We start from the raw sequence: 17,991 nt of genomic DNA, 5'->3' as shown, positions 1-17,991 counted from the left end.
TTTATAGATGACACATTTTAAATCCTTCTCTTTTGCTTATAATGGCAGTCCATATATCGTTGTCTTGTGTCCCCACTACTGGAGACTCTGGTTTCATAGAATACAGATACGGCACACATGAAAGATGCAGCAACTATTTATGAACTAATGATATCATCATATGCAGTATTCTTGAAATACCAACTCCTGATTGAAATACAAATTACTACTAGACTGATGCGGTCCTAAATAGGATGACACAGGAATTTATTACTGATTAATTCAAAGATTCAGTTTACTCAAGTGAACAAGTAAAAGACAAAAGGATGGTCATGTAGTGCAGAACAACCACAAACGTAATCAAACAATGTGTCAACTATCAGCCATATTGATCACAGCATCACTTATAGACACTACGAATCTTTCATATAACAAGGTATAGTGCAACTGGCCAGTGATTTAGAAGGGAAGGAGGAGGCAGCCGAGTGGAGCAGATGTGGTCGCAGCGGGGAGGGTCAAGGGGAGGAAGATGTTGCGGGATGGTTCAGAGAGAGGATGTGGATGCGAACTGGGGCAAGGATAGGACACAGCGGCATAGAGGGGTAGGACGGTCTCATGTAGAGATGACTAGCGGGAAGGGCGATGTCGGATTTGGGTTGGGAGATGGAGGTGGAAGTGGCCAGGAGGCACAGTCCACTGAGGAGAGAATTAGGGTAGGAGGAGAAAGTAATCAGCGCATTAGATCGCTAGATTAATTTCATCGCATAGAGGGACAAGCAAAGAGCCGTATTCTCACCAAGATATAATATCACTCTCTTCATCATTTAATTATAGTGCCACATCACTATAATTTGCATATGTACCATGGCTAAGAGACAGTCCTGGTTGGAGCATTGGGGTGATTATATCTCAAATTCTTAATATCTACCATACCCTAGTACATGGTGCTAAAAGATAATGCATTATGGGTGGTCTCAGGCTTCCACTGTATTTTCGATTACCACAACGCGCGTCCTGATTCTGGCCGCAGCCGCACCCTTCTTGCCTCATCGCCATGCCCGGCTTCCCATCTGGCCTGTTTTCTGCACTCATTGCCGCTTACCCTGTTCCTGTTATCTGTGGCCAACTCACTGGCTCGCTGCCTTGCTGGTTCCCCTGCACCCTCCAGAGCATGATTTGTCTGATGGATGCTAGAGTATGACCGGTGCTTTCTGCTAGAGTTCATTCTTTTGACAAAGCCAACAGCTTTTCCTTGTCTGAGCTGCTGTGATAGTTTCATATTCCTCCAAGCAGAATAAAAAAATGTGTTCACTCGTCGTAAACAACACGTGAGTAACTCATTATATTATTATGGAATAACCCATTTTTTTTAAAAAATTGCACTGGTAATTACGCTCTCAAGTATCACTGAATTAGCATATTCTTGTTTAGAACAGATCATCTTCTCAAGCTGTTAAGAACTTCTTCATAACGGGACATGGCTATCCTCTAAGTGCTCTTCAGCAACCTGCTTTATTTGAAACAGTAAAAGGAGCATGACATGTCATCATACTGCATTGGCATAAGTTACCTTATTGTTTGCCTTGCCTATAGGAAAATTCTTATGATAAGTTCAATGAGCCGAGGAGGATCATCCAAGATATTCTTATGAGTAAGTTCAATGAGCCGATAGAGAGAAATAAATAATTAATGCTAGAACAAAATAGGCATGCTTGGTTCCTTTAGAGTCATCATAGGCTTCATTTGATTTTGTCAGCATTAACACCATAAGCAACTGTCCAGAACACCTATAGGCTATGATTGATACCGGATTGATCTCCTGAGTGAAAATGGTGGGTGGTAAAACTGACGGAGCAAGCCCTGCAGCCAAAGGTCTTTTATAATGCAAAACATTCAGAGACAGATTTCGAAGCTTCTCAATTTACGCTACGGTTAATAAGGAACACATCATGGTACATAACCAAGTTTAGTCATCATGGCATTCTTATGTACAGTGAAAGAGTGATATCTGAAAGCAATCTCTGTTGAGGAAAAAACACAATGCAAGTGGTGAGCTGGTTGCAGAAATGAGGTGGAGAAGTGGTACCTGGGTATACTCTTTGCAAACATATTTTCTGCACGGGAAGTCCACAACCCATCTTAATTAAGAAGGTGTAGTTACATACTTACAATGCAACATCAAGGTGTTAAAGAATGAACGATCAAGCAGGTAATCTAATTATCTAAATGGTTCAGCCGCACTCAAGCATTGCACCTGCAGATTGAAAATTTCACAAAAAACATGGCAACAGCGCGTATTCCCGCCCAAGTCGGCGCCGCCCCCACCGTATGTGTCACTGCGAAGAATGGGGCAGGGAAATGAGCAAATCGTTGCATCAAAAGGCTGAACTGTCGGTGTGACCTTGTGAGCGACAGAACGTGTCTTGTGCTCAGCTAGCTAGTTTCTTGAGAACACTTAAAAAAATCACTGGCAGCGCCGTAGCACGCTGATTAAACTTTACTGTGTTCTGTTGTACTGATCGAGTTCTGACGTGGTCTCAATCGCGCATCTCGCTAAGTCTTGGTTAGGTACGCACCAAAAGCAAGCATGCTGCATGTAGATCGGTGTCATTCCTGCAACTAAGTAACCACTTAGACAAGTTAATTATGACCAAATACACATTTGACGACTTCAGCGATCGAACGTGATGACATTACGAACACTCTTCCATCTCTACTTTGGTATTGTCTCTTAGCATTTCATATAACGTTTTTTTTCTCTAGGTGACAGATAATAATATGAAATCATCTTTTTTTAATCTTACATATACGTTTCTACACATAATATAATGCATAGACCCTGGGCATTACATCTACTTCAATAAACATGTTTCATAATTATCTCTCAGTTGTTGTTTGATAAAGAAAATATATTAATATCAAGTTGATACTGAATACACCTAGCCTATACAATGACATAATATCAAGAGCAATGCTAGACATTATGGATGGACATTAGCCAGAAAGATAACAAAAGAACATAAAAGCCCTGCCGAAGGATCGGTCACTCGCAACAGCAAGAACAACCAACACCTGTGTCAACACCTTGATTCCTAAAAAGATTCTCCAAAATGACGTCTCCAAGAAGATAACAGCGGATAAACACACTGAATATGTATAGGGTTACATAAATGAACGTAAGTGAGGAGCAATGGAAATAAAACAGAAACACCATGTGTATAGATAGTTAGATACACAACACACCGAGTGGCAAATATTTCATAAATTAAAAATTCATGATTTACGAAATTAAACTATTTGTGGCATAATTAGTACTTTAGTAGTGAACACCATACTTCCTTCTCTCTTTCTGTAGCACCATGATCTCCATATTCTTGAGCGATATTACTGGCAATCTGGGAGTTTGACTCAGGCTCTAAGATAAATAGTGGCTTTTGATACTGTATTACTGATATCTAGATGCATCTTTTATACTCCCTCCGATCCAAATTAAGACAAAGTTAAGATAACTTTTATGGGATGGCGGGAGTATTATAAACTAGAAGTTGTTATGAGAAAGTGATAGTGGGAAGAAATGATGACAACCTAGGACACATAAGTAAAAATGTAATGCACATTGAATGTGAATAAGGGTGTCATAAATGTAATACTGTATATGAATACAAAACTGCCCTTCAGTTTGGCATGATTTGTTGTGAATATTTTACTTCCTTTACATCTACTCCCTCCGTTCTTAAATAAGTGTACCTTTGCTCTTCTCATCAATCAAATATCTCAATATTTGATCAACTTTATGGATGAAAGCAACAACCTTTATGGCACCAATTTTGTATCACTAGATCTGTTAAATGTAGTTTCATATCGTACCAATTTGATGTTATATATGTTGCTAATCTTTTTAATAAAGTCGGTCAAAGTTTAATTTTTTTTAACCTAGGACAATAGTTAGAAGTACACTTCTTTGAGAACGGAGTGAGTATGGTATACAAATACTATATATGTATCATTTGCATATGTACAACTTCCGACCGCATACTTATACTGATTTACTAATGAAGATAATTTTGCTTTGGAACGCGTGCAACAAAGTGTCCATGTTTGATTTATTTTTGGGAGACGAGACACATGAGAGTAGCATATAGTCCGAGTCAAGACACAAACCATCACTTTTAATTATTTGAAAGGTCAAAATACATTCATACTCACGGGAAAATATACTAGCATGACATATGTGTCATTTATTTAAAGCTTAAGATGCATATATAACCAGAAACTAAAGCAGCTCTTGGCACACACCAAGCTTAGATCTTCCATAAAGGTTAACCGAAGTCTGACTTAGTAGTGGTTGTTCTCCCAGAACTGAGCCTGAAGCCAGTCAATCGTCTTCTTCTCCACCTGAAATGCCTTGGCAAGAACATCATCTGAGATTGGTGGCTTTGAACCAAACACCGCATTGGCAATGGTGATAGCTCCTGGGTTCTGGCTACTCAGGGCAGCAATTGCAACAGCTGGCTTGTGAGGGTTGGGGTTGAACTGAAAGTGGATGAGCCCCACTGGGAACACAAACACATCTCCTTTGTTAAGCACCTTGGAGAGGAAGTTGTTCTCTGGATTGGATGTGACGAAGCCGACATACAATGTACCCTCAAGGACTGTGAGGATCTCGGTGGCACGAGGGTGCGTGTGTGGTGGGTTCTGGCCTAAGGGTGCATAGTCTATGCGTGCTAGTGAGATGCCCAAGGTGTTGAGGCCAGCAATCTGCATGACATTGATCAAGGTGACGTTGGATCCAACCTTGTTGGTCACCCTAGGCTTGTCAAGGTTGGCTTCCTTGAAGAAGTCATCTGCGTTGACATCCTTCGGGTTCTTGCAAACAAACCCATTGACAAACACTGTATGCACAACAAATTAAGATGTAAGTATGGATGTTTCATTGTTATTTGCAGAAACATAATGCCTAGAGAGACAACATATATATTTGACAATAACTTTGACAAATAAGTCACGAAGTAAATAATACCTGGAGACTTCTTGTCGACGACACAAAAGTCTTGGAGTGGGCTAGGATCGGAGGCTATGGCCTGCCATGGGACCAATGCGAGAAGAGCGGCGAGGACAAGGAAAGAACAAGAGGTGGCCATTTGTGTTTAGGCTTTTTGATTGTGTTGCTTGTGTGTTTGTGGGTGGTTGATGCTTTGAAGATGCAGAGGGCGGATGCTTATATAGCTGCAGCAAGTAGTGTGGCTGTATGAGACGCAGAAGAAAGGAGTTGGTATAATCTACCGATGGATGGAAATGGTCTCGGGTTGGTAGAAGGTTAATTATGTTGCATCAACTTTTCACGTTCGGCTTGAAGGCACACCTTTTTCTTTTCTTTAAAACAAGGTAGCAGATGCGGCTACTAAAATGTTTACTGACAGATTTTTTCAGTGCTTATTATGCTGGTCGTCACTCGGGTCAGATATTGTGTTTCTTACAGCCAGAAAACATTTTTTTTTGACAGCCAGAAAACAGATTTAGTGTGGTGAGCTACAGAACGACCTGGCATGTTGTACTGACTTGGATTGTGCCCGGTCTTGGGGTTTTCTCTTGACCTGGCATGTTGTACTGACTTGCATGCTGTGGCTCCAAGAGAAGTTACCACTGTTTCACCTCCACGGACAAGAAGATTTCATGCACGAGAGACAATTAGTATGGGCTTACGGCTTACTGCCTCCCTTTTACACCTAATACTTTGGTATTGTTTTTACCAGATCCAATCTTTACTTGATCCGCATTTTCTTTGAGCAAGATCCAACCTACTACCCTACATATCGGTCGGTAGAGAGAATCGGTACAATTGTATAAGTCTAAGCAATCTCAAAGACAATAACTTTCTTGCTGACTTTTCCCAGACGTGTCGTCACCTGTTACCTTGCTATCTGAGGATTTTCAGAACCCAGTATGTTGCTGACATGATGTCTGACAAAACATAAATTCAGTGTCAAAGTGTCTATGTAGAAAATAAAGATCTCATGCAAGTAAATCAAACTATATAGCACGAATGATCCAACAACTAGGCTGCACATATAGTCCCGAAAACTCATCATCACTGACGTATCGCCCTCTTAGACACACATCGCAATCAGAGTCCCTCCAACGCTTCCCATGCAAGTCATCGGCGTCTGCGTGCACCCCTCTATGCCAGGTCGCGTAATGGGCACCATGCGCAGTCAACTCTCTTATCTCACATATACGCGGGCCGTTTGGTTGCAATGTGGGGCCCAGACCCGCATGATCCTTGCTCTCACATCCTCCCACCATACTCGAGGCCTCGTCGGCCGGTCATGTCGGCTGAGTTAGAGGAGAGTGTGCGGGTTCACACGGAATTGGGCTATCCTCCACACCTCCTTTATGCACATGCATACCTACTCACGCCGATTGCCTTGTGAGAGAGGTTCTGAAGCATGGCTATATGCAAACCAACTAGCTCCTCCCGCCATCGCCATCCCATATTGTTCTAGGCCTCACGATATTTCATGGAGCCTGTGAGCTGGTACCCTCGTCGAAGAGGCGGCAAGCCGCGTGGCTTTGTGTCACTCTTCATCCATCCCTCCTGACGTCCGCATGCTGACTATGCCTCATGCGCGCCACCTCCCATTGTCCTCTCTCTTGCATTCCAAATCCTCTCCATGGCCCACCAACCATCCAGTTAAATGTTTTGCCGCCTCTCACATCCCACACAACATCCTTCTTCACATCATTTTCATCCTTCCTGCGTTTGTCCGAGCAACAACAAACCTGTGTACATCGGCTCGCATCTACTTCTCCCCAATTTTTCAACTTTTAGGAACTCATTTGTTTTCTTTGCTTCTCAGGTTTCCGTGTTGCACTTAATCCATGTACAACAAAGAATTTATCTTTTTTATTTTGAATTATTTCCTATTTTCGGATATTTTTTTCACATACAGCTGACATGCATTGACTATAATGTAATTTCATGGTGACGGAGTGAAATCATTAGCAACAGAATAAGTCAATCTGATTCTAAAAAAATGAATAAATGAAGTAGAAACCAACTACAAGACAAATGGTCTCTTCCTGGTTGCTTGTGTGCTGCAATATTATTTTATTGACCTTTCAAACTACTACCACATCCCTACCAATACATCCATCTGACGTCATGAGGTAATGGCCGACTAACTAAAGTAGTACCAACGAAAATGGAAGTCGGTTTAACAGAGAAAACATGCACCGAGATGACAAGGTCAATGAACCATAAGATAAAGTGATAGCTAACACAAATCATCATGCATCAGCAACATCCCTCATCAACTCACGTAAAACGACTTTTTGTGGATATTTTGTATGCTACATATATGAACCTGCACCCCAGCCACCCCGTGGCTGGTGGTCGTGACGCCTATCACCTCTTTAGGATTTTTAGATTGGCCCCACAAAGCAACACAAGTATTTTTCAGTGTACTTTGTGTCACTCCTGCACACCGTAGGACCAAACACACGTAACCGAGAGGTTCTATGGAGATGAGCTTCCGGAAAACAAGATTAATCCTATTTCCTTGAGTATCCTAGTAATTCTATTGAGTCATCGGCTACGATGTCACATGGATTTGCAGCTACTACCACATATTGGGTAATTAACGAATGCCATATTTTAAAACTTGGTCTCTGGAATGAAACTGGTAGATGCATTATGATCACTATGTTACCCTACTTTGGGCCTAGGATAACTTATGAAATCCTTGGTTATTATATGCTTGTAATTTCTTATTGTGTTTTGCAGTTTCAACTCCTATAATTTCTTATTTGGGGAAAGATGTGAGATGGTAACTCTGTAACTGGATCAGCACACGTCCACTGGACCCTGGACTATCCAAATACTTTGTCCAAGGTTATCAAATGCTACTGTACTTAATATCCTCCTCAGGTCTAAGTCCAGTGAAGCCAGTCTAGACATATCTAGTTCATTTTAGGTCACAAATCCAGCGGTAATGGACTTTTAGTAAGGGAGTAATTGCCCATGGATGTCACAGATCCAGTTCTAGATTGAGATGCATAGACGTGTTTTCAGGGAAATCATCTTTAATATGATTTGATGATTTTTCCTTTGCTTGCTAAAATGTTCCCTGTTCTTCTTTGACATATATTGGGTGCAAGGAATAAATTCACAAGATGGAGATTGTTTGTCTGAAGACATCAAAGGCAGAACATGTTTGACAAGCCAGAAGGTTATAGCTAGCTGAGTGTGCGAAAATGGTGAATAAAACCTGGGTGCGCGCGCACCCATTTACGAAAATTTCAAAAAAATATATTTTAAAAGTTTCCAAAAAATGTGAAGTAAATTTTTGCATGTAAATATTATGTTGATACTTACTCATGTGTGTTTTCACGGAAAAATACCATTGTGTGTGACCTACACAAAAAATGACAAAATGCAAATTCCTATTCCTGTGAATAGTACAAATTCCTGTTCACTATTCTCATTTGGACATTTTATCATTTTTATGCAGGTCACACACAATGATATTTTTTCTTGAAAACTCACACGAGTAAGTATCAACATAATATATACATGCAAAATTTTAGTTCACATTTTTTTGAAATTTTAAATAATATTTTTTTTAAACTTTTCGTAAATGGGTGCGCGCGCACCCAGGTTCCATCATCCGGGTCGGCTGAGTGTGCCCCTAATATAACAAGTGGAATCCTCCTTCAGGTAAGGTACTAAAAGTCCATATTAATGAAACTTTTGATGCCTTGACTGTGAGTGGTGGCTGGCGCTTTGCAGTGGGCAATATTACTGTCCGGCTAGCCTTACGCGGCTGCGCCTATGATGCACTGCATCTTAAGCAATGGCGTGGTACCAAGCGAGTGAATTTCTATAACTCTAATATTTATGATTTGCTGTTGTTTGTTATATCTTCAAGAGAACAAGGTTTATTGGGGAGGGAGGCTGAAGCGGATGCTCCAAATTTTGGTGATTTCATTTACTACAATTCTAAACTAAAACCACAAAACTTATTATTTGAGGTGTATTATTTACCGGAGGCAGTATTTCTAATGTTCATTAGTATTTTGTTGTTGCTGGTTCTATGTTGAGAGAGACTAGCAGGGAATGGCGCGGCGGCACGCCGCACCCACAAGTCAAAGAATGAAGGATATTTCGTGCTATTGTGGACCGGTGAGGGGAGTCCGCCGTGGGATCAGGAAGTGTGCTCACACATGAAAACATCATTGAACTGAGGCTGTAAAGAGATCTTATAATAGGAACAGAACACAGTGAACCGACTCTGTTAAACAAGAGCAAGTCACACAAGTAGGAATTACGACACAAAACACATACTACGCTACTACCCTAGGGGGGAGTGCAGTTTATTTTTTTTCCTCTAGTGCTATCTCCGGAAGCGAGGATGATGTTGTCCATGTATTTGTCCATGGAATTGATGGATTGAATGTCTGGTTCTTTCCATGTCGATGGGTCGCCTTGTTCGTCACTGCATCTAACATTAGACCAGTCATGGTCTTCTTCTTTGCGGGAGTATCTTTCTTTGTTGACAAAGAAAAGATACTAAAATCAGTATAGTTTTAAGAGAATACATGCAAGCTTTATGCACAAAGACCTCAGTAGATAAAAGTTAAAATAGTTTATACGACCAAATCATTGTTTTCATCCTACTAATATATTAATAAACACCCAAGCTGGCCACACATGCCACTTCAACCAGCTTCCCGGAAACAAACCATTGTTTTTTTTAGAAAATTGATTAGCCTGGATGATATCTGAAAGACAAAACCATAAGAGGTCTAGGCATTTCCAAGGCAACAGGGTTTATCGGCTTTTTTAGAATCATTTTCAGTGCCCCTTCCAGCTTGCATGCCACAAACATTGAGTGCTTAATTGGTAGCTCACATTCATGCTAATCTTTCTCAATATATGAAAAATAGAGAATTTTACATGCGACTTAGGCAATGCTGCACAACCAGAGGAGTTGGTGGTCCGAGTAAGCAAAACACTTCACAAGTTGGGGTATGATGTTAAGTTGAGCTCCATGTAATTTAGAGAATACATTACGACAATGCAACAATGCTAGAAGCTCTTGGTGCTTCTGATAGGATACTATCTAGTTTATCAACATCATGACTTGGCACAAAAGCAAGATATTTACTAATTAAACATGATTGAGAGATACAAACTTGTCATACTTCTCAACCCTCCTATGACGTTATTCACAGAAAATGAAACTGTAAGAGAAAAGGCGACTAATAAGTAAAGAAAATTTGTATTACCATATACCTTCACAAAAAAATACATTGCATCAACTGGGGAATGAAATAGAACAGAACACCTCGAAAGAAGATACAAAACATGACATTGCATTTGTATTGACCAACACATTAATGGTAATATCAACAATGTTACACCTTAACAACAAGTTAAGGTCTTAAGGCCAGCTCCTTTGTTTCCACATCTGAACAACAAAGCAAAGTCTAATGCTCAGTTCAGGACATATATTTTGACATCCACCATTACTACATCAAACAAGATGAAACGACAACAGAGATAGTACAGAAAGAACCGTTGAGCCACTTCGAATATAAATATAAAGATTGGTTTGAGGATTACATTAACAGTTATTGAGCTCATGTTTTGCTACTCATATCCATTTAATCGAGCCCCAATAGGACTTCCAACCTGCATGAGAATGAGCCAGCAATTCAGTTGTAGGATTTCCCAAAAAAAAAAAAAGGACAGTATGCGCTAAGAATAGTGGAGGACATGAGAAAAGCATAGAGAGAACTGTCTTTCATTGTTTTTCAGGCTGTGAACAATGGAGGTTGCATCAAAAGAGAGAACAAAAAATCTTTCAGATAGAGAACCAAACACAAACTGCAAGTTGGGAAGCACTTCCACTGGAAAGATGCAAGAAAAATACACATAGAGAGAAAGAACCAATAATATGCTATCTTTGATTTTACAATATGTATACTATAGAATATCCTCTGTTGATAATCCAATTTCTATTTTCTTCTAATTTTTTTTCTCTTTGAAGATCTCTGTAGATCTTCCAGTGAGGATCCTTTGTTCCCAGATGAGAAAGCATTCATAGGATTGCTACCGAAAAGAGTAAGGTCTAGCAATAAGCAAAACATATCTGTCATGTTCTACAGTAGCTTAACAGATATTGTCCTATCAGCTTAGTTCGAATACAATATATAGAGAAACAAAATTTAGAGAAAAGCAACAATAAACTTGTCATAGGTCAGTTTCGTCCAGTTCATACCACAGTCCTCATGTTCATTAGAATATTGGATGAAAATTTGTAGAGCGGACCACCTTCAAGTGCTAAGGAATTATTTGCGTCCCTATTTTCCTTCCTTTTCCAAATCCTGCAATTAACAGTAGGTATGGTTCAAAAGTAATAATATGATTAGCTGATATCAGTTGCAACCATTGTAATGTATAGTAGGTAATTAATCTTAATACAAAGTCAATGCCAGTGCTGAAAGTTCCTTGATGCATTCATCTTAACACCAAGCTATGAAACTGACTGTTGAAGTGCAAACTTTTGCGACCATTAAGCTTATAACACACAGCGGGAAAAATGTTCAAAATAATCATACCAGAAAACTCATCGATGCCACTTTCCCTCCTGCCCACCATTAGTGCTGCCCCGCGCTCTCCCCTGTCCTAGCTCCCGATGGCCGGTGATTTCTATTTTTATTTATTTTAAAATCATCTACTATATATACTACAAAATGAGTTTTTTTCTTAATCATCTCATGTTTAAGAAATCAATAAATTCTTGATATATTCTCAAGTTTATGACACCCTTTCAAGGCCTACACATTATAATGTTTATGTCATTATTCACACTGAACTTTTGCACTTTCATTATTCTCAAGTCATCAACTGGGAAACTAAGAGCACGATGCTATTGCTGCCATTGGTGATCGCAGAGGAGATAGATACACATTATGGGGAGATATATGGATAAGATGTTGAACTTGTTCACCAAAATTTTGGCAAACATAGAAGTTAACTAATTTAGCATCATTGTAATTAACCAGCTGTAGTACAAAGGAGAGTACTACCTCGTTCTGTTGCCTCACAAAAAGAATGTATGTCTTGTGCCAGGACGCTTCTACACCTCTGAGGATGGCAAGCACAAAGGTGTCGTCGAAGGCAAAACCGAAGGGGGTGGTGCTACCGATGGAGCTCAGCAAGTTGAAGGAGAAGACGCTTGCGTTGCTTCTTATGCAGCTTATATTTGTTACTGATGTCGTTGTTGCTATGAAGTTTGGCAACAAATGGTTGAGGGAACGTGGTGAAGCTAGTGCTGCTAGTAGATGTTAATTTTTTTTTTGGTCTTTTGGGTGTAAAGGACTCATAGTCGTTAATGCGATGTTGTTATTAGTAAGCTGCTAGTGATGGGCTCTTAAGAAGCTAGTGCTGCTGGCATACAAATCTGTTGGTTTCTAACTGCTTATGGATGGTTTTATGTAATGCCCTGAAGATATGTTGAATTCATGAATGAAATGAAGTCAGATTATTAAAGGATTTGAATGAAATAGAATGTGTTTCCTGGACACCAATGTATACCATGAATGCAATATATTTCCTAAATATAAAATTATTAACAACATTTTAAGTAAAATGGTAGAAAATGTTTTGGTTATAAAAGTTGACAGAGAGGTGCAATCAGTTCTTACAACTTTGTATATAAAAAAATACAAATAGGTCTCTATATGTGAAATTGAATCATAAAAGGCATAAAAGTGCATTAAGAAATGAAATCATTGACATCACCCTGAAAATTCCTACAAATATGTCTCCAATATCCCAGGTATCAACTGAAGTGTATCTAGACTGTACATATTTTCATGTCACCAAAGAGGAGAAGGTGTAGACACAAAATAATGGAGCAATGTAATGTTGGGCTTCTGCAGTTTGAACCGAAGAGGCACTACTATATTAACTTTAAATTGTCCTTGGAAAGCACGATACACCTACGAAAGATTCAGTGACAACTAAAATAAAAAAATGCAAGTAAGTACAAAATAATGTATTGATAGCACTTCCCAGTTATAAAGAATAGATCATCCTATCAATCTATCTAGATGATGACATGCCATTACGATGCGCATATTTCTATTTATACATCAGGGAATTATATTAAAGAACAAACCAGATTCAGTCACAATAGGCACCCTTTTAGTGACATATGGCTTGAACATCCATGAAAAGAATGGTACGGGCTACAATTCTTTTTATGGAATACTCAATTAGACCTGCAGAGAATAACTCTTTTAAAGTCAATGAAATCTATAGGCAGATGTTTAGAGAAATGGGCACCATCTACATTTAAAAAGATAACCGCACTGACTTAAATATGATCGTATGCCTACTCACTTTGAAAACCCTCCAGTATTTTCAGTAAATGAAGGAGTTACAGAACATACTTTCCCCATCAATGGCATGCGTAATCACTGAGTAATAGAATGCTCAAACATATAGTTATGCCTAAATCCAATATTCTGAAAACACAAGAACTCATGTCAAAGTGAGCCTTACTGAAAACCATCTACCATCCTAATCTTCCAGTAGTCAAAGTAATGTCTTAAGCCGTTTGGCCTGCAATGTGGCAGTTGGATGTACATTCCATCCAATCAGATGCCATGTCTAGATGCTACAGCTTTGTGCGGGCATAGTGGATAATATTTTACTTGATCTCAATAGTTCATTCAGTCTAGTACAAGGATGAGGCAAGGATGCATTGCGCGCCGAACTTACCGGGGGCCATCGAGGAGGCGGTGGCGGTGCCGGTGAAGTCACCAGTAGTGCTGGGGGATTGAGGGGCGTTTCCATCTCCATGAACCATGAGCGTGAGACTCTAAATCATTGAGGCAAAACTTGAGCAAAGTAGACCTAAAAATTGAGCAAATCAAGAGGAGTAATTAACGATAAAAAATCATGTCACATAATATGAACATAAAAATTAAGCTACTAAATTGCCTTAACATGAGGGGTCGTTTGGAATTCAGGTTGCACAATCATCGAAAGCCAACTAATCTAGAAAATAGCTGGAGTATAGATAGCACTATAGCAGGGATGCGATTGTACTGTTGGTGCTCACCTTAGTCTGATCTGTCGTCACATGGTGACATGGTGAGCCTCCCATACAACTGCCATTAATCGGACATGGTAAATAGGAGAAGTCGTTCAGACCTCAAGGCAAGGATCACCAGAGATAAATCTCAGGCCAAGCCCGGCGAGCTGGTGTCCTCTGGCATCGCTGCCGCTCTTGTTGCTGTCACCGCCTTAGGCCCCAACCTCCAAAAACTGAACCACAAAACTCATCAACCCAACGAATCAACCCCAAATCACAACAACAGGCCTACTCGAGAGGCAATCCCCACAGATCCAGGGATGAACTGGAAATTTGAACATGGCAAAGAGAAAAATATTGTACCACCGCGGAGTCGAGGGCGCGCCGGCGGAGGCCGAGTTCGTCGTGTGCGCCCGCGTGCGCACCATCACTGTCGGGATTGTGCTGGTTCCCAGATGGTGCGGCTTCTGCTCGCTATGGAATCGACGGAAACGCTGGCGGCAGAGGCCGATGTCGATGTGTGCGCCCGAGTGCGCACCATCATGGGAAAGTGTTGGTTCCGTGCCGGCGACCAAGCCCTGGTCGGGGCTAGGGTTTCGTGGGCGCGCAAGTACTTGCGCGGCCGAGCACCGTGGTGCCGGAGACATGTAAGAGGAGGAGGCGGAGGTTCCCTGCGATGGCGTTGGACGTGGCTTGGGAGGAGGAGGAGAAGGGAACTGGCATGGGGAATGGATGTTGCCAGGGATGACGAAAGAAATAAAACTGATGAAAGAGAAGAGATGGAAGAGATCGGGGGCAAATTGCCTGTTTGGCTCATAACCCGATGGAACTGGACCGCTTTGACCACCAGCATCAGATGAATCCAGAGCTCCCATGAAAATCTCACACGCACCAATACAGCTGCACACGGAAAAGACCATATCAAATAAAATGCCGACGTGTCGACAGCACGTTAATCCTTGGAGAGGCCCAAAATTTTGTGAAAAATCGAACCTGTTCCCAAATAGTATAGTAACTAGCAATGATCGGCACGGCGGCACGCCGCGCCATATAGTGACTGGTTGATGGTAATTTTTGGCGGTGGTAAATATTTGTGGGTTCTAGTTGATTTTTGTGTCCATTCAGAATTGAGTTTGTTCTAATTTTTCTAGGCTCAGCTGCTATGTCGTTTTTTTTGTATTGTAGTTGTATACTCGGTTAGTAGTTTTGTGTGCTTAGATGTGATTATGATAGATTGCCATTTTGTTGTTGTTGCCTAATCTTGGTCTGTGTTTTAGAAACGAAGGTGAGAACGCATCTTAACTGATAGATTGTGTCCGATGGCAAGTTTTACTTGTTTGCATAGGGGTATTTGTAGATTGGCATTGGGCTGCGGATGGAGGTGGTGAGTGGTTGTCATTGAGGAAACACCGATCGAAGAAGCAAAAAAAGAATGGAATGCTCATGTTTTTGCATACTACCTAAAGGATGTCAACGGAGAGAACAAACGAAAAACTGAGTGCCATCCGTGAACAGTTCAGAGAATAAAATTCCATCAAAGGTTCGGAAATAGAAAAGGAGAGATGATAAAATCCAACCATCGAAACAGTAGTGAAGTAGAATATAGGCATACTGCAATTTTTATCAGAAACGGCCAGATTAACGAAGTAAAATATAGCAATACTGCAAAAAAAAAATTGGATCGCAATAAACACAATAAGAAGACCTAGCAAATATGCAAAGAGTACTTTTAAATATGGCATTAATTGTGAAAAGTGAAGGCTCACAAACTTAGGTATGGAAAAATAGAAATACCTCCGAAGAACACATAATAAAAAAAAAATTTCAATTGCACGTATATATAAGGCTACTAAATTATGAAGGCACTGGAAAGGCTCATTATCACACAATCCAAACTACACGTACAGGTCGTACATGATGCATCTTACTGTTTGTAAGGTATTTCTCCCTTCATGATGCCGCGACCTTCTTGTCATCTCATTTGCATGTAAGTTGTTGTTAATGTTTTTTAAGGAATGCCACATCGGCGCTTTATTTATTGTGGCACTTTATTTATTTGATAGGATACATATCGCTGAGATAATCAGTTGATCACTGGATACGAAGTTAAACAGTTGATTGCTGGATGATGTAATGGAGACGGAGTTGCGTTGCGCTGAGCTGACTTCGGCTGTGCCAATACATATTTTTAGTAGGCTAAGCTAGGCAGCACTGGTCTATTTTTCCATTGTTCGTACCTGGACCGTGCCGACTGCATGCTCTATATTAAAAGGTTTCTGAATAAATCATTAATGTTCTACGGTTGAAGTTCACAAAATGCAGTATTGTGTATAAAGTTATTGTAGGAGTAAATTATACATAGAGTTGTAGGTACACAATATTACAGGATCGCTAGATTGTCCACTACCGGTTGCATTACATAGGATGGTATTATTATACAACGTAGCGTCGATAACAAAAGTCGGCTGTGATTTCCTGGAGGAAAGCTGTGTTTGTAGCAAGGCTTTGTTTGTAGCCGCCTAGTTGCCTGTCTGTCTTCGTTTGCTTCCAAGTAGGCCTTTGATGATAGCTGCGATAAGGGTAGGATTTGAGAGTTCTCAGAAAGAAAGAGTATGATGTGAGATTGTAATGGTATATGAGCTATGCGATTAATATCTATATTAGGCAATTACCTGAGGGAAGAGTTCCTTCGCTAGCCCCTTCTCACCAGTATGATGTGAGATTGATGTAACATGAATATGGTAGTTGAATGTACCTTTTTTTGCTGTTTTAGTTGTTGGCAATGCATTGTTTATCTTCTTTCCTTGAGTTGTTGATCCTGCTGAGGATAAGATTATAGCTCATTAGACAATTTCTTTCTTGAACTATTTTTGGAGCCAGCTTATGATCGTATTTATTTACCTCCTATGTCCATGTTGACTGCTTCTTCAGCCTATTTGTTGCTTTGGCTTTAGGAAAGACAGCTCCCAAAGCCACACATTTATTTTGATTTGCTGGCTTTTTCTAGTGATGAAAAGCTGAAAAAAGACCAAAAAAACACGCGCTCAAGTACGCCCCTTGCAGGTGCTGCTTTGTGGGTCTTTCTCGTCCTCGAGGTGATTCTGTATATCTCAAGGTGGGTGTGTAAGCACAGATGCTTCATTGCTTGCTGCTCGGCTGGAGTTGCTAGGAGATGGCTCTGGTAGTGCTGTAGTATTAATCAGCTGGACATTTGACATGGTGAAGAAATTAAACTATCCCATGTCAAGAGTTTCCAGTGTCACATCAGCGAAAACAATACACTTCTTCCCCACCGTGTTGGCAATGGGGCAATGGCTCGAGGGACGAAATCAGGACGGCTTTCAGTGGTTGCAGCAAGCAGTATTGCTATTGCATCTCTACCTGTGAGGGTAGTGTCGTTGTCATCAAAAAAAATGAAGTGGTTAACTACCCTTTTGCTCTAGTTGTTCGGCTCAATATCAATTGCGCCCGAGAGCTTATACATGTACATATATGTGATGATTCAGCGAACATATATTGCATACATCGGAAGTACAATTATCTATATGACGATATTATTATTTTTTGTACGTGGAATTTACCTATGTCGTTCGTGTGTGCCTTTATAGCTGGAACATCTGAAGGAATTTCTAGTTGGAATTGTTTTCTTCCAACAATCCTCGTATTAACCGAACCACTAGTTATGCGGGTTTTCATCTCTTGCGATCACAATGTTTAACTTCAAGCGTTTTCCCTGTATGATCTAGTGCCATTTACTTTACTGATGCATTGTAGTGTACGACTATAGCTGGATGTAGTACATGTTATGTAATTTGAGCGAAAGGCTCACCTCAATTGCTTCAAGTAGTTATTTGGATAAAGCATAAAGTGTGGTTTCAATTTGTTCGCCTTTTGTATTTTTGCG

At 40.4% G+C, this 17,991-nt stretch overlaps 1 protein-coding gene and 2 long non-coding RNA genes across 12 annotated transcripts; all 3 read right to left on the bottom strand.

The window, feature by feature from the left end:
- Window positions 1–4,130: 4,130 nt before the first annotated feature.
- On the bottom strand, window positions 4,131–5,155 carry LOC127314636 (germin-like protein 8-11). Its single transcript, XM_051345141.1, has 2 exons — window positions 5,000–5,155; window positions 4,131–4,871 (listed from the first exon to the last, which is right to left on the bottom strand). The coding sequence occupies exons 1-2, from the start codon at window positions 5,118–5,120 to the stop codon at window positions 4,315–4,317; spliced, it is 678 nt and encodes a 225-aa protein (XP_051201101.1). The 5' UTR covers window positions 5,121–5,155; the 3' UTR covers window positions 4,131–4,314.
- Window positions 5,156–10,332: 5,177 nt separating this feature from the next.
- LOC127314637 (uncharacterized) lies at window positions 10,333–14,899 on the bottom strand. Of its 6 annotated transcripts, none has more exons than XR_007859795.2 (6): window positions 14,451–14,899; window positions 14,115–14,320; window positions 13,772–13,906; window positions 11,602–13,515; window positions 11,262–11,367; window positions 10,333–10,672 (listed from the first exon to the last, which is right to left on the bottom strand). It is a non-coding gene; the product is annotated as an uncharacterized lncRNA (long non-coding RNA). The 6 variants fall into 6 exon arrangements; XR_007859797.2 differs by having other exon boundaries at window positions 11,262–11,692; window positions 12,073–13,515; window positions 14,451–14,898; XR_007859794.2 differs by having other exon boundaries at window positions 11,262–13,269; window positions 13,391–13,515; window positions 14,451–14,898.
- Window positions 14,900–16,350: 1,451 nt separating this feature from the next.
- Window positions 16,351–17,990, bottom strand: LOC127312489 (uncharacterized). Of its 5 annotated transcripts, XR_011749189.1 has the most exons (5): window positions 17,917–17,990; window positions 17,669–17,820; window positions 16,989–17,468; window positions 16,760–16,905; window positions 16,351–16,656 (listed from the first exon to the last, which is right to left on the bottom strand). It is a non-coding gene; the product is annotated as an uncharacterized lncRNA (long non-coding RNA). The 5 variants fall into 5 exon arrangements; XR_007858397.2 differs by having other exon boundaries at window positions 16,760–16,908; window positions 16,989–17,820; XR_007858395.1 differs by having other exon boundaries at window positions 16,989–17,820.
- Window position 17,991: the final 1 nt, after the last annotated feature.

Source organism: Lolium perenne, chromosome 7 (assembly GCF_019359855.2).
Source record: "Lolium perenne isolate Kyuss_39 chromosome 7, Kyuss_2.0, whole genome shotgun sequence".
NCBI classification, from domain to species: domain Eukaryota; kingdom Viridiplantae; phylum Streptophyta; class Magnoliopsida; order Poales; family Poaceae; genus Lolium; species Lolium perenne.
The sequence above is the reverse complement of the archived record's forward strand: the minus strand, read 5'-3'. Positions and strand labels throughout refer to the sequence as shown.

Excerpts from the sequence above, each read along its gene's own strand:
- LOC127314636 (XM_051345141.1), bottom strand. The coding sequence starts at position 5,120 with ATGGCCACCTCTTGTTCTTTCCTTGTCCTCGCCGCTCTTCTCGCATTG. Across the intron at positions 4,872-4,999 it reads CGTCGACAAGAAGTCTCCAG|TGTTTGTCAATGGGTTTGTT; the intron begins GTATTATTTACT and ends TTGTGCATACAG.